The following is a 13,972-nucleotide window of genomic DNA, read 5'->3' on the forward strand; positions in this document are numbered from 1 at the left end:
CTGAATGCCCTTCCTTAGAAGTTTAAAAAAAACATGTGATTGTAATACACAAACCTAACACAATAATTCATTCCTTGGTTTGCAAGACTCTGATACTTTCAAATCTTTAAACAAAAACTTGAAGCAAGATGTTTAAGTGCAATGTGTTTTGCCAATAAATAAGGAGAAGACACTTAAGCTACCCCAATCAGAATTTAGAATCAGAGTGGGGGGGGGGGGGGCACGGGGGAAGGGAAGGAAAGGAATCACTTTCTCACATGCAGACTTGTAAATTCCCCATCAAGAAGGTGTATCAATATACAAATAAGATGAAATAAAGCCAATCCTTTGCTCCCAAACGTTAACAGCATATCACATATATGCACTATGCAGTTAGCATCAGCCTAATCTTAGATTTCTTGACTGGTCAGCTTGTTTTACACGCACTGTGTTGTAAATTTACAAAGTGTTTTTTTAATCCCCAAATTAGTTTCCTATTTAAAAAAGGATGCAAAAAGTTAGGGTCTCTTCAGAAAACACAAGTTGTCAAATCCATGGCAAGAAGAGAGTGCCACAGACGTAATGAATCAGTTATAACGCTCTGGAAAGAAAGATGTTTTTAAAATCTGAAATATGCCTTATATTTGTACAAAGCTCTACTGATTAAGAGGCCAGTTTTGAAAGGGAGCTTAATCTGGCCTTCCATTTTTGCAGCAACAAAATTACACTCAAAATTGGCATCATGTAGATATAAAATCTCAAGTTGCTTCTAAAAAGAGTCATGTAGTTAAAGAGCAAGTGTTTAAATACTGGTATCTCTCTCTAGAGATCACAGGAAAGACAATAGAGGGCAACATATGGAGCCAGCAGAAGCAGTCTGAGACCATTCTGCAAGGTAGAATCACAAATGAAATATATACAGCATGACAGATGTCAGTCATTAGGTATGCTCCATAATAGAGACCTGATGTTATAGAAGCACAATTCTAGAAATTAACAGGTAAGAACGGTAGCCAGACGTTACCATGTAGCTTAATTTAACAGCTAAAGAGGTTTCTTTGCAGCAAATATTGTCTTAGTGTTAAGACAAAGTATGTATCTGCTAGAACTTAATGAACAATACTTGCTACTAGCAATGAGATTTTCTTTTTAAAGAACATATATTAATATATTAATGACTTTAATAGCTAATCATATAACATGAAGAAGTCATTTTAATTTAAACTAGGTAAAGCATTCGTGAACAGCCTAAAAAAGAAAGGGGACGGCAGGAGAGGATGGGTGAGAGTTAATGTATTTTAGAGCAGGAAACAGCCTTTGTACCACTGCCAATTCAAACTTTGAATCTCACTGACTTTGTCCAGACAATAATGCTTTGTATTAACTATACACTTTGACTTCTAGAGGCTGCTTTGCAAATCCCAAATTGATGTCTAATTTGAAGTTCTGTCAGTTACAACTCTAGTTAAATAAACCCTAATCTGACTCAAGCAGCTGTCTAACCAAGGATGAACAATAAGAAATGTAAAAGACCCAGTTCAGCCCAGCTCTGTCAGAGAAAGGGCCACTTAGTGTGTGAAACAAAGAAAGGTTGGCTGTGCTTTTCTTGCAAGCTCTGGGTAAGTGAAATAACATTTGTGAGTCCACAGCCTGCACAGAATACTAACATCCCATCACCCCCATCTTAACTTTTCCAGAAAAACAGCTAAATTATGGAACCTTTCATAAAAGTGTTTCCCACCTCTAATTTCTGCCAGGCACCGATTTTATAAATAGGATAAAAATTCATACTATTAAAAAGACAATATTACATAGGAATCTTGTCCAATGCCCTGTCTGTTACCTCAAGAAAAGGCAAAAGAAACTCTGGAGCAGATAGTGATAGAATAACTTTCCCATTGGGTTTAAGAAGAATTACATTCTCCTCCACTCATTAGTTAGTGTTGTCTTGTGTCCTGAAGCATGAGACTTTATGTCTACTTAGCTCCTTATTTTATCATATTTAAGGTAAATGTGGATTTTCTCATTAGCCTTATGAAGATCTAAACCTATTCGGAATTCTACTAAGCTCTTGGTTTCAGTGATATCTTGTGACACTGAATTACAAAGTGTCTACTTGTGCAAAGCATAAAAAAGGATTTGGTTGTTGATTTTAAATTTCCTGCTTTTCAATTGACTTGTTTTGTATTATGAAAAGGAAGAAAATCATATACTCCTGTTTACCTTCATTATTTTATACAGTTCTATTGTACTTATTTTTCACCTCTAAACTTGGTTCCATTCTTTTCAATCTTAGTGATACCGTATATATATGTATATATGAGAGAGAGAGAGAGAGAAGGCAAAATCATAAGTAAACACCATATTCCAGACAAAGGAATATCACTGATTTCTATTACAGCATAATACTTTCTATATACTTTTTTATACAGCCTAATATTTTGTTAGTTTTTTTGTCAGAACTGAACAATTTCAAGTGATCAATTCGCCTGTCATCCAATCCTAGCTTTTGACAGTCAGAGGTTTAGGGACATTCAGAGCATGGGATTGCATCCCTGACCATCTTGGCTAATGGCCATTGATGGAGCTATCCTCCATTAACTTATTTAATTATTTTTTTTAAACCAATTTATACATTTGGCTTTCACAACATCCCCTGGCAATGAGTTCCACAGCTTGACTGTGCTGTGTGTGAAGTAGTACTTCCTTATGTTTGTTTTAAACCTGCTGCCTATTAATATCATTGGGTGACCGATGGTTCTTGTGTTATCTGAAGGGATAAAAGACACTTCCCTGTTCACCCTCTCACTCCTCTCTCTTTTCTAAGCTGAACAGTCCCCCTTTTTTTAATCTTTTCTTATATGGAAGCTGTTCCTCTTCCCTAATCATTTTTGTTGCCACACTCTGTACTTTTTCCTATTCTAATATCTTTTTTTGAGATTGGGTGACAGAAGTGCATGCAGTATTCAAGGTGTACCATAAATTTACATAGTGGCACTAAGGTCATTTTACCCCAGTTACAAATTTCAATCATCAACTATGATTTTAATTATTTAATGCCCCTCCCTTACAATTAGTTGTAAGAGAATTTAAGTTTATCAAGCAACTTGACATGGAGACCAAACATGGATATTGGCATAGAACATACCATTCAAGGAGAGCAGACTGTTCTGGACTATTTACATCACCTTACAATGAAAACCTTAAGCAATAACTGACTTCAATTCTTTATCAGAACCATTAGAAAAAAACCTTGCTAGATTACAAGGCTATCAGAAAGAATACAGATAAGCAAATACTGTTGTGAAAGAAAAAGTAGAAGGTTGTAATTGTTTGACCACTGCTAAAAATCAGTTAAGATGTCATTAAAACTGAGTTATAGATTACTGCAATAACTGACAGAACTTTAAGAAACTTTAATCTGATATAGAAATTGAATTGGGACTATAGGAGTAGGTATATTTTTATGTATTTATAGTCAAATGACAAATTTTCAGAATCAAGTATTGAATCTAGAACACTTACTGTATTATCAAAAAACTGCTGCCAGAATAATTACATTAAAAACTCAGTAATGTCACTACAGAGGATATTATATTCAAGATACTTTGCGATATGCTGAGCGAGTTGACAGCAGTCAAAAACCAAACAGTTTACCTTTGTAAAGCTTTGTGAATCCGTTTGCATTTCTCTCGTAAAACCTGAAAAATGTCTAGACAAAAGAAAAGAGCCTCAGTCTCTTGCTGTATATTTCTATAAATACCTAATAAGTGTTTAAAAATTTTAAAGTTTAGTACAAAATCTTGAGCCTCTTTACCCCTCCTTACAATGATCCTCATTCCTAAGGGAATACCATTTCCATCATGAAGTGACAGGGTTTGAAGATCTGACAAATGTTTTCTTTCCCCAAACTCTGCTATTCCAATGAAGTAGTTCCTGTCTAGAACTCTTTTTTGCGTGAGCCAATTAAAGCATGTCACATAGAGAATCAAGAAACTACAAGCTGAAGAAATATAATTGGAAAGTAAGAGGGGGCTTCATTCTTGGATAACTATATCCCCCTTTTTTCCTTAACTTACCCTGAAAATGACCAAATATGTTCTGGTCAAATGGGAGCAGGGAAATGAGCAGGCCATTTATTTGTGGTGAACAACAAACAATTTTTAATGAGGTGTTCAGTGGCTCCCTTCTCTGGCTCTTTACATCTCCACTTCTCTTTTTCACTGTGTGTGAAAAAGGAAGGGGAGGGAGAAGAGATGTATGATGGGAAGAGAGTGGGCGGGAAAGTTAAAGGGAGAATGAGTGAAAAGAAGAAAATGAATGGAAGGTGTGGAAAGAGTCAGTGGAAAGGGGGCAAAAAGAATGAACGAATGAAAGCATGAGGGATGAAAGTGGAGGTAGTTATACCCACAGGTTTTCATCTTGAGCTCAAACAGTTAGTGTTCCCTCTGAGCAGAGGGACTTGTGTCACATTACAAAGTACTTGATTTTTCAGAATGAAATACCTGGATTCTCTTCCATGATATTGAGGGCCTCAATAGCAGCAGCAGCTAGTAGGGGAGGCAGAGAGGCTGAAAAGCAGTAACCTTGACCTGACAATCGCTGAGAGAGAAAATGAAAAGTCATAAACAAACCTGAAAAGCTTTTATCAGTTTTGCTTTTTCACGACAGTACAGATAAAACTTCAAAATCATTTGGTTTAAATTAAGGAAAAATCATAACTGAATGCTAATAACTTTCCACTTCAACAAAGTATTCAGCCATGGTTCTCTAAGTCATCCACACAATCTTTTTGAAGAAGTGATCTTCTAAATGGAATAAAATCCTATGTAAATCATTATATCAATATGCAGCTTGTAAACAGAAGTCAAGCCACTGTCATTTCTTAGTAACTCAGTCTGCTATTCCATTTAAAAATAAGAGGTGGCATAGCATACCTGATGGTCAATCACAAAAGATCTTCCACAGCAAAATCCTCCAATAGAAGCCAGAGAATTCTCCATGTTTGCACTAATCAGATCTATATCATCAATCTGCCATTCAATTAACAGAATACATTATGAGAGAAGAATGAAGTTGATGGAAGTGAAGAGATACCTAATTAAATCAAGATAATTTACAATATATAAACTACCATTCCAATTAACATGAGTACTAGGGCAAAATACACTAGGCTACTACCCACACTCACCCACCCACAAATAGTTTTGATTAAAATGGAGACACTTCAGCCATAACTGTGTTAAAATGACACAAACAAGGAGCTTTAAAATTATGTTTAGAAGCACTGAAAACATCTAAGTGAAATATATGTACCAGATCCTGCAATATACGCAGCATGTAAAAATCAAGTTATGCATTTGTAGGACCCAATCCAGCAAAGTATTTTGGTACTTGATTTATTTTAAGCATGTGAGTCATCCCAAGGAAGTCAATGGGACTGAATGTGATTTAAGTACATGCTTAACTGGAGAGGGGTTTAGACCCTAGAAAATACCTAATTATCCTATTAACTCACTGATTGCAAACAAATTCTCTTTTGTGAAATGTGCTATGCAGCACACAGAAAGAAATTATCTTTACCAGAAAGAGTTTTAATTCTAAATAGACAAGACTGACAAATACTAGGGGTGGGTAAAGGGATTTTACATACAAGTCAAAATCAACTGATGCTTGGCAAACATCATGGCAGTCCCATTTGTGCTTTGTTTCTTCAAATTGGTTTTCTGTTTGTTCTAAATATATTATGTGGGTAGGATGAGTTAGAGCAAACAAGCAGGAAACAAAAGCAGGAGAAGAGGAAAAAAGATGGGACCAAGGAAGGCAGGGAGTGCAATGCTGGCAGATAAGGGAGGGATCCAGCAGAGGCAAAAGGATGACAGAATTCAGACAGAAGGCAGTAGAATTTCACAATATCGATTCAGGGGGTTGTGAAAGTCACTTCTGCTGAGGAGCCACTACCCTCCATGTGCACTTTTCCTCTTTCCCCAGCCTATGGCGCCCAGGGGTCTCACTATACAGGTCATCCCAAACCAATGTCCCCAAGTACAGGAAACACACTGAATTTGCGAGCACAGGGAAGCCCTATCACAACAAGCAAAACTATGTTAGAACCTACCTACAGAAAAGCTGGCTCCATTTGCTAATCACCCTGTGCTCCAATGAAGGCAAGTGAGGAATGGGGGCATAGCACATGGAGAGGGACTTCTGACCTTCCTCATGAGAATATTTTTGTGTTACTGTAAAATTTTGAGTTTGTGGTGGTGTAACTATATGGAGCAACAAAAGTGCCTGAGCCCAATTTATAAACTGGATGAGTTAATTTATTTTAAAGAGCTGGCAAGTGTTTTTGGAGACTAAATTCAGTGAACTGTGGAACAGAGAGGAGTTAATTATGTTTTCAGTGAAAACAGGAATGTTTTAGCTTTAAGATACCCTCTTTCAAGTCCACGTCTTGTTGTTCTGAAGTGTGCAATGCCTGAGTACAGGCTGAAACAAAGTATAAATACCACGCATCATACGAATTTCTTTAGACAATTTACAATAAGCTGTGCCCATCTGTAGCATGGTGATATTTAATATTCATGTTTGTTTGTTTTTTAAATCCTTCATGTGAGCAGGACTGATTATTTTTAAAACAACATTTCTTTTCTACTTACATTTTGTTTAACAGCATAAATATTCTACTGCATTTAAAATTAGAAGACAACTCTGTATCAGACATGCAGGTTCACATTACTTGGCGAACTCAAGAGTTTGCTACCATATGTATGTGAGCAGAGTATTGGATTAAAAAGACCCCTCCCTGTCAAATGTATTCCACCTCCAACCCCAAGTACAATGTCCTCATAGGACAAAAAGAGCATGTCACATTTACTGTTCTCCCCCACCCTCATTCTAACAAGAGAGATAAACAAACTAGTTTTTATTCCAAATTTGCCTAAAAGTAGTTCGCTCCTCAGAGCAAAATTCAAATCCAAAGTGAATGTCAATGGCAGATTATAAAAGGGGTCTTATAAGGGGTACAATGCCAACTCCACCTAACGCAATGCTGCTATTTAAACAAAAAAATTTAATAGATGTCACAACCTCATAATGAAAAGGTCAGCATTAGATAGAGTGACTTAAAATTCCTACCATATGCAGATGAACTCAACATCTGTAGTATTGTCATTGCCACAGACATACATGAGTAAAGAAACCAGTGTCAGAACTTGCCCCACTCTACAACTCTCTTGCCCACACAAAATAGTCCCTCGGGGGTTGGGTGGGAAGCTTGGCACTTACATCTATTCCAAAGTGTTCAGTAACACCTCGTCCGTGTTCTCCAAGGACTCCAAAGGAAAGACTTTCCTCCAAAAAAATCCTCACTTTATATTTATACTTCAATTTTATCTGCAAATTTATTTAATGGTACAAAAGTGACATAAAAACAGTCCAATATTACTGACATATTTTGCAAAGAAATAAGTACTAGGTACATATACAAAACGTTGACAAATCACATGAAAGATCTTATGTATTATCCTGAATAATGTAAGACTGTTAATTCCACTATATTACTTAGTCCTTTTGTGCATTTTAGAGTCTTGCACATTACCAGTGTTTAACACTTAGTGTAGGAAATCTAAAATGCCAGTAGTCATGTACAAGACCTAACCTGGATTTTCTTTTTAACAAACAGGCTATAAAATATTTTAAAATATTACATACAATATTCATAGCATTCTCTCCTTTATCACCAGGAACAGTACTGTACACAAAACCGATCTATGTTTAATAATTAAGGTTGTTCTCCCTGGAGACAAACATATTGTTTTCATTATTTAAGAGGCCAGCCTTAATTTTTAAACTAAAACTAAAAAGTGATTTTAGTCTAAAGCTACTAACAAGGTATACTCTGTAAAAAATGTATCTTTGCTAACAACTAGGATATGTATATGACAGAACTGCAAAATTCTGAACCTGATTATGAATACCTCAAAAATGTCCGTTCTAACAATTCACTTTGCAGCTAACAGAAAAGGTGATATAATATTCTATTATATTTTAGAAATATGATCACGAACAAAGGGAAGGTTAAGGTTGTATGCAAAGCATTACCTTTGGCATTTCCTTACTTTTAAGGCTCCAATATGCAACATTAATATTTTATTAGCAATGTGTGTACCTAAAACACACAGTTTAATTAAACTAACAAAACTGAAACCACTTACCAATTCTGGAAGGGGACAAATATCTCCAGTATTCATATATAACCCTTCCGCCAGAATAAACCTTCGAGTTACACGGGCCTTACGAGGATTCTTCAGAAAAAAACATATGTTTCAGTACATATCAATTGTTCAGTAACAAAAAATCCAAACTTCTATTAAGATAACCATTTGGTTTGAAATAAGCTTTTATATCCCAGTTGGAAGTTAGTATTTCAGCTCTTATAACCATGTTAAGCGTCTTACAGTTGGCTGACTTTCTTTGGCTTTATTGTTTTTAAAGTTGCTGTATCTTATATGATATTTAAGATTCTCTACCATTGTGTAACAAATCAGGGACTGAATACCACCGATTCAGCTAAACTGCACACGTATGCTAAGGGAACAGAACTCAGGACTGTATACTTGGAGACCAGGTCTCTATCACATAGTGTAGAAATGCTCCCTTAACTGTCAGCACCATTTAAGGTATACTTCCTCTTTGTCACAAAAAGGTATGTGGAAGTAGTTTAAAGACTTTAAGGCTTTTCAAAATAAGGTTACTGCAGTCAATCTCAATTCAACAGAACCATGTTACAAGGGCCCTTTTATAACATACCTCAACTATATTCATATAGATTATATAGCTGGGAGGGACCCCTGTGATCATCTAGCCTGACCCACCCGCATGACACAGCCCTAGGGCTTCCCTGATTTCCCTTAATTTCTGTTTGAACACTCTTTTTTAGAAAAACATCCATTCTTGATTTACAAATATCCAGTGATGGAGGAATCTATCACAATGGTCGCTAAATTGCTCCAAAGCTAAATATATTCTCACTGTTAAAAATGTGCACCTTTTGTCAAGACTAGATTTGTACAGCTTCAACTTCCAGCCATTTGATCTTGTTATACCTTTGCCTACCAGACTGAAGAGCCCTCTTATCAAACTTCAGTTCCCTATGTAGATACTTATAGACTGATCAAGTTGCACTTAAATTTCTCTTTGATAAGCTGAACAGAGCGAGTTCCTTGTGTCTTGCCCTTAAGGCACATTCTCCAATTCTTTAATAATTTTCATGGTCCTTCTCTGAATCCTTTTCAATTTATTCACAAACTTCTCAAAGTGCGAACATCAGAACCGGACAGTATTCCAGCAGTGGTCACCTCAGTGCCAAAAAAAGAGGTTATATATCCTCTTTACTCCTACTCATGATTCCCGTTTATACATCCAAGGAGTGCATTAGCCCTATTGACCACAGCATCACATTGGAAACACATTCAGCTGATTTTCCATAAGGACCCTTAAATGTTTTTCAGTTTCTCTGCTTCTCAGGATAGTCTCTCTCATCCTGTAAGCATGACCTGTGTTCTTTTTTCCTAGATGTAGGACATTATATTGGTTGTGTTGAAATGCATTGTTTGCTTGGGCCTAGCTTACCAACTGATCCATGTTGCTACTATTATTGACCTCTTCATTATTTACTACTCCCCCAATCTAGGTATCAGCAAACTTTATCAGTGATTAAAGTTATATTTTCTTCCCGATTATTGATAAAAACATTACACAGGATCGGGCCAAGAACTGATCCTCGTAGGATCCGACACACCTGCTCAATGACTTCCATTTATAGTTACATGTTGAGACCTATCAGCTGTTATAAAATCAAATGGGTGTGCCATGTTAATTTTGCATCATTCTAGTTTCTTAATTAAAATGTCATGCAGCGCAAATCATTTACAGAATTCACTTACAGAAGTTTTGGTTATATTTAGTTATATTACATCACCACTATTTCCTTTATCAACTAAACTTGTAACCTCAAAAAAGGTAAAAAGTCATTTCACAAGACATTTTTCCATAAACCCATATTGATTAGACTACTCTCCTTTAATTCTTCGGAATCAATGTCACACTGACTGGCCTATAAATTACCCTAGTCATCCTGTTTACCCTTTAACATTGGCACAACATAAGCTTTCGTCCATTCTTCTGAAATTTCCTCTGTGTTCCAAGATTTATTTTAAAAAACAACAGTCCAGAGAGCCCCTTGAGCTGCTCTTTTAAAACTTTATATGAAAATTATCTGGACCTGCTGATTTAAAGATGTCTAGCTTTAGTAGTTGCCATTTAATATCCTCCCAAGTTACTGCTGGAATGGAAATATTTTATCAACATATTTGGCTCCAATGATAGTTTTTATAAAGAGGGAGCGTGTGAAAGAATACATGAGAGGGGCTGGGGAAGGGTAGAAGAATGCAGGAGAATCACCTTACCTCTTTTACAGTTCTGGTCTACAGTTATTTATTTATAAAGTTAGAGTTGATCTAACTGATTTACCATAGCAGTTAAGAAAATGATAGTTAATTAGTGCCAACCCTAGGATGGGGGCAGTTACACAGATTTCAAAGTAAGTGTTTGTATGAGTACAAAAAACTGTTAAATCATTAGTCCTTAGTGACCGCCTTCCTCACTCTTGAAAATGCAATCATGATATGTGAACACAGCAATCAAATTAATTTTAACCATATAAGCAAAATTAAGCATTCAGCAATGGTTTATATAAACACAATAGGACTATGAGTACTAGATCCATTCAAATATGAACCTACTTAAGAAAGACAAAAGACTACACACATCTTTTCAAAGAAATTGTACCTTTTGATCTTCAATCTCTTGTTCTTTCAGAAGTCGCTCAAGGTCAGCCATATCATTATGTTTAAATAACTTAATGTTACTCCGAGATGCCTGTAATCCTTTCTGAATAGCAAAGCAGGCAGCTTCATCTCTGTAAATACAAATTACCTTTTCAGTTTGCACTTGGTTTGTTAATCTATTTAAAGAACAACATAGGTTAATTGCCTTTTTAGGACTGCTTTGCTTTTAAACTGCCCTGTATATTTATATGTATATAAATAAAATCTGTATTTGATTACACAAAATTTCAAATAATTGAAAATTGGTTTCTAAAACCAGTTACCCTCTGTGGCTATATGGAGACATCTTTACACTTTAGTCATGTACAATTTAGAGGTTTTCTTTGAAGCATGCACTGGTCCTTTGGAGTTATACTAAAGTATTTTCTGGTTTCCAAATTACACCAAACTGTTCATATGAAATCACTACAAATTTATGTAATAACTATTTCCATTAAGAAGCCATTTTACTGTCTTTGCATCTAGAAGGACTATCAGGGTTGTCCTGTGGTTACCTTATTTTCACTGTGGCAGGTAAAGGCCTGCATAATTTCCCCAAGACCAAACACTCCAAAAGACAGGTATTATACCCCTACAATTATCTATTGGTTCTTCTCTTTCTATCTACCTCAGCTTCTAATTTTAAAGCACAGCAAGTCTGGGGATGTGCCTGACCCCTCTCACTAATCTTAAAACTACTCAGACTCATTCCTCCTCTTTTACTCCACCCTATGGTGATCATTTGTCCCAGTTTTCCAGGCCTGGTAAGCCATTTCTTCAGATTTGGAGAAGCATATGTAATTTGGTAATTTCTTAATTGCATATACTCAGAATTCCTTTTGAAGTTGCAAATCCCTCCTTCTTCACATACTAAACAATAGTAATTTCATTTTCAAACATCAAATCACTAACATGAGGCCACAAATGCACCTTTGTCATCAGTCAGTGGTAAACACTGTGTATACTAAATCAGAGACTCTTAGGGTACATCTACACTTACTGCAGTGTGCAATGTAGACACTACATGCTCAGCTAGCATGAGTGTAATAAACAGCAGTGTAGATGGTGAGGCACAGCTTAGGCAAGTAGAGTGCCCTACATGGCTGACCCCTTAGGGCATATGACCTACACAGGCTCTCTACATGCCCAAGCAGTATCTCCACCTTGCCAGAGCCTTTCCTGGCTGCAATGAAAGGCTCCAGCAGCTCTGCGGCACGCAGCTACACGCTGCAATGACAAATGGGAATGCAGCCCTGTCTCTCACTGCAGCATGTAGCTACACATGTAGCGCCCGTACTTTATACACTACAGGAAGTGTAGATATAACCTTAGTGCAAAAAAGCTAAAAATATAAGTGTTCTGGTAATAAATATGCATGAATTCAGCATATCAACCTTAAAGATATTCTGGCCACTCAATGCAGGAAATGCTAATTTGCTTTAATATAAAATGTGAATCCACAAACTGCAGCTTTCGTTAAAAAGCCAAGAGAAACAGGTTTGGGAATGCAGCCTTAACGAGTCTACTGCTTTTTATTCCGTGGGTATATGTTCCCCCAGAAAATAATCTAACCTAAATACAGCCTATTTTCTCATCACAAAATGGGCTGCATCTCTTTTAAGGAAAGAGGTTAGGTCTGAGGCTTTTCTATTATCCAGCAGAACCTTTCTATTGTAGCTTTGTAGTTGCAAAAGGATTTTGCAGAATAGGAGAGACAAGATTTACTAACTGCCAAAGAAAGCACACACATAGTAAGCACTTTTTCTTTAGAGACATTTGACACCAATTTTATCAACTGCTCTCCATACTATTGCAATAATTGCTTGTCAGATTGTCATCAACTCATTTTAATTGACAGTGTGAGTGAGGTTGTTTGAAAGTAAACATAAGTTGTCAGCAGTATTTAATACAATGATTTCCAAAGGTTTCTATAAACTAGGTATTTTTACCCATTAAAAGAACAAATGTTATCACTTACACGTTTAGACTCTCTACACATCAACTTAAAAATGCATTAAGTGTGCTAGGATCATACAGATAGTAGATTTGGGTCCTGATTTCTTATAGGAGCAGTTTGTTCTATAGCTAAAGTTTAAATTTTTTGTAACATAGCAGGTTTACAGATTTAGGTCTTCCAGACGATCTACATGTTTTTTTCTTTTAAGCACTGTACAAAACCATTATGCATCAGACATCACTGCTTCAAAGCAATGTTTAAAAAACATAACCTAGTCTAAAGCACTGTTTTAAACTAGTTTGCCTCGTAAATGGGGACCAGGCATAACTGTGCTGACTATATTAATAGTTTAAGCTTTTCTATTCAGACAGTAATTCCAATATTGACTGAGCCAGTAAGACTGCTACTCTATTTTAAAGAGAACCAGATTTGGATACCATAGAGAATGTTCATTTACTCACAGCACAGGCCCAAACCAGTAAGATTCCCTGTCACCCCAAGTATATAGTCTTTCCAAATGAATACATTTATATGCAATTCCCATTAACAATAAAGGGAGTCTCTGATATACACAAAGGGGTCAGACCTGGTGGGATATAACACATCCTGGCCCCAATCTTAATATTCTTACAGCACTTTAAAAAATAGTACAAATACTATTTACAAGTATTTTTATATTTAAGAACAAAATAGGTTACAGTGTCCAGTGCTAGACTGCAAAACGGATGTAAAAATAGCACCTTAATTATTACAGCTGTTCCTTGTGACTATTCAGAATTGTTTGCTAACATTAACAGTTTATTCCTGTACACCCGGTGGAGCTAATACAACTAGAAGGGAGTGAGGAAAGGAAAAATCCTTTTTTTTTCCCTTTCACATTGATACAACTGTTCATTAAGATGTAAATTACTGATGACAAAGGACATAATCAGATGACACTCCAGTTATATGTGTATAACCAAGGGCATAATTTATTTGGCAGAAACTTTTGATCTTGTGCAAGAAAGGAAAAACCCAACTCGACTTGCAGATCCCAGGCTGATTTTGCAGGGCTGGCAGTTAAAAGTACAAGTTGTTTTTTCTAAATTGAGTATGTTTTAGGTGGAAATTAAGATAGGCAATTAGGCATAGAACTGGTTACTTTAAA

The 13,972-nt window shown here is 36.1% G+C and overlaps 1 protein-coding gene across 3 annotated transcripts in view; it reads right to left on the reverse strand.

Annotated features, from left to right (window-relative positions):
- SPTLC1 (serine palmitoyltransferase long chain base subunit 1) overlaps positions 1–13,972 on the reverse strand; it is a 37,930-nt gene that overhangs the window by 6,022 nt on the left and 17,936 nt on the right. The window contains exons 7-12 of one of the 3 annotated variants that reach the window (XM_067568805.1): positions 10,831–10,960; positions 8,196–8,285; positions 7,267–7,374; positions 4,917–5,012; positions 4,485–4,581; positions 3,637–3,691 (exon numbers count right to left, since the gene is read on the reverse strand). In XM_067568805.1, the coding sequence (XP_067424906.1) occupies positions 3,637–3,691; positions 4,485–4,581; positions 4,917–5,012; positions 7,267–7,374; positions 8,196–8,285; positions 10,831–10,960 (576 nt within the window). Of the gene's footprint in view, positions 1–3,636; positions 3,692–4,484; positions 4,582–4,916; positions 5,077–7,266; positions 7,375–8,195; positions 8,286–10,830; positions 10,961–13,972 lie in introns of those variants that run through there. The other 2 variants (XR_010923865.1, XM_067568806.1) reach the window with 2 other exon arrangements.

Source organism: Emydura macquarii, unplaced genomic scaffold (assembly GCF_026122565.2).
Source record: "Emydura macquarii macquarii isolate MOO-44397 ecotype Brisbane River unplaced genomic scaffold, CSIRO-AGI_Emac_v2 contig_2897, whole genome shotgun sequence".
In the NCBI taxonomy this organism is placed as follows: Eukaryota; Metazoa; Chordata; order Testudines; family Chelidae; genus Emydura; species Emydura macquarii.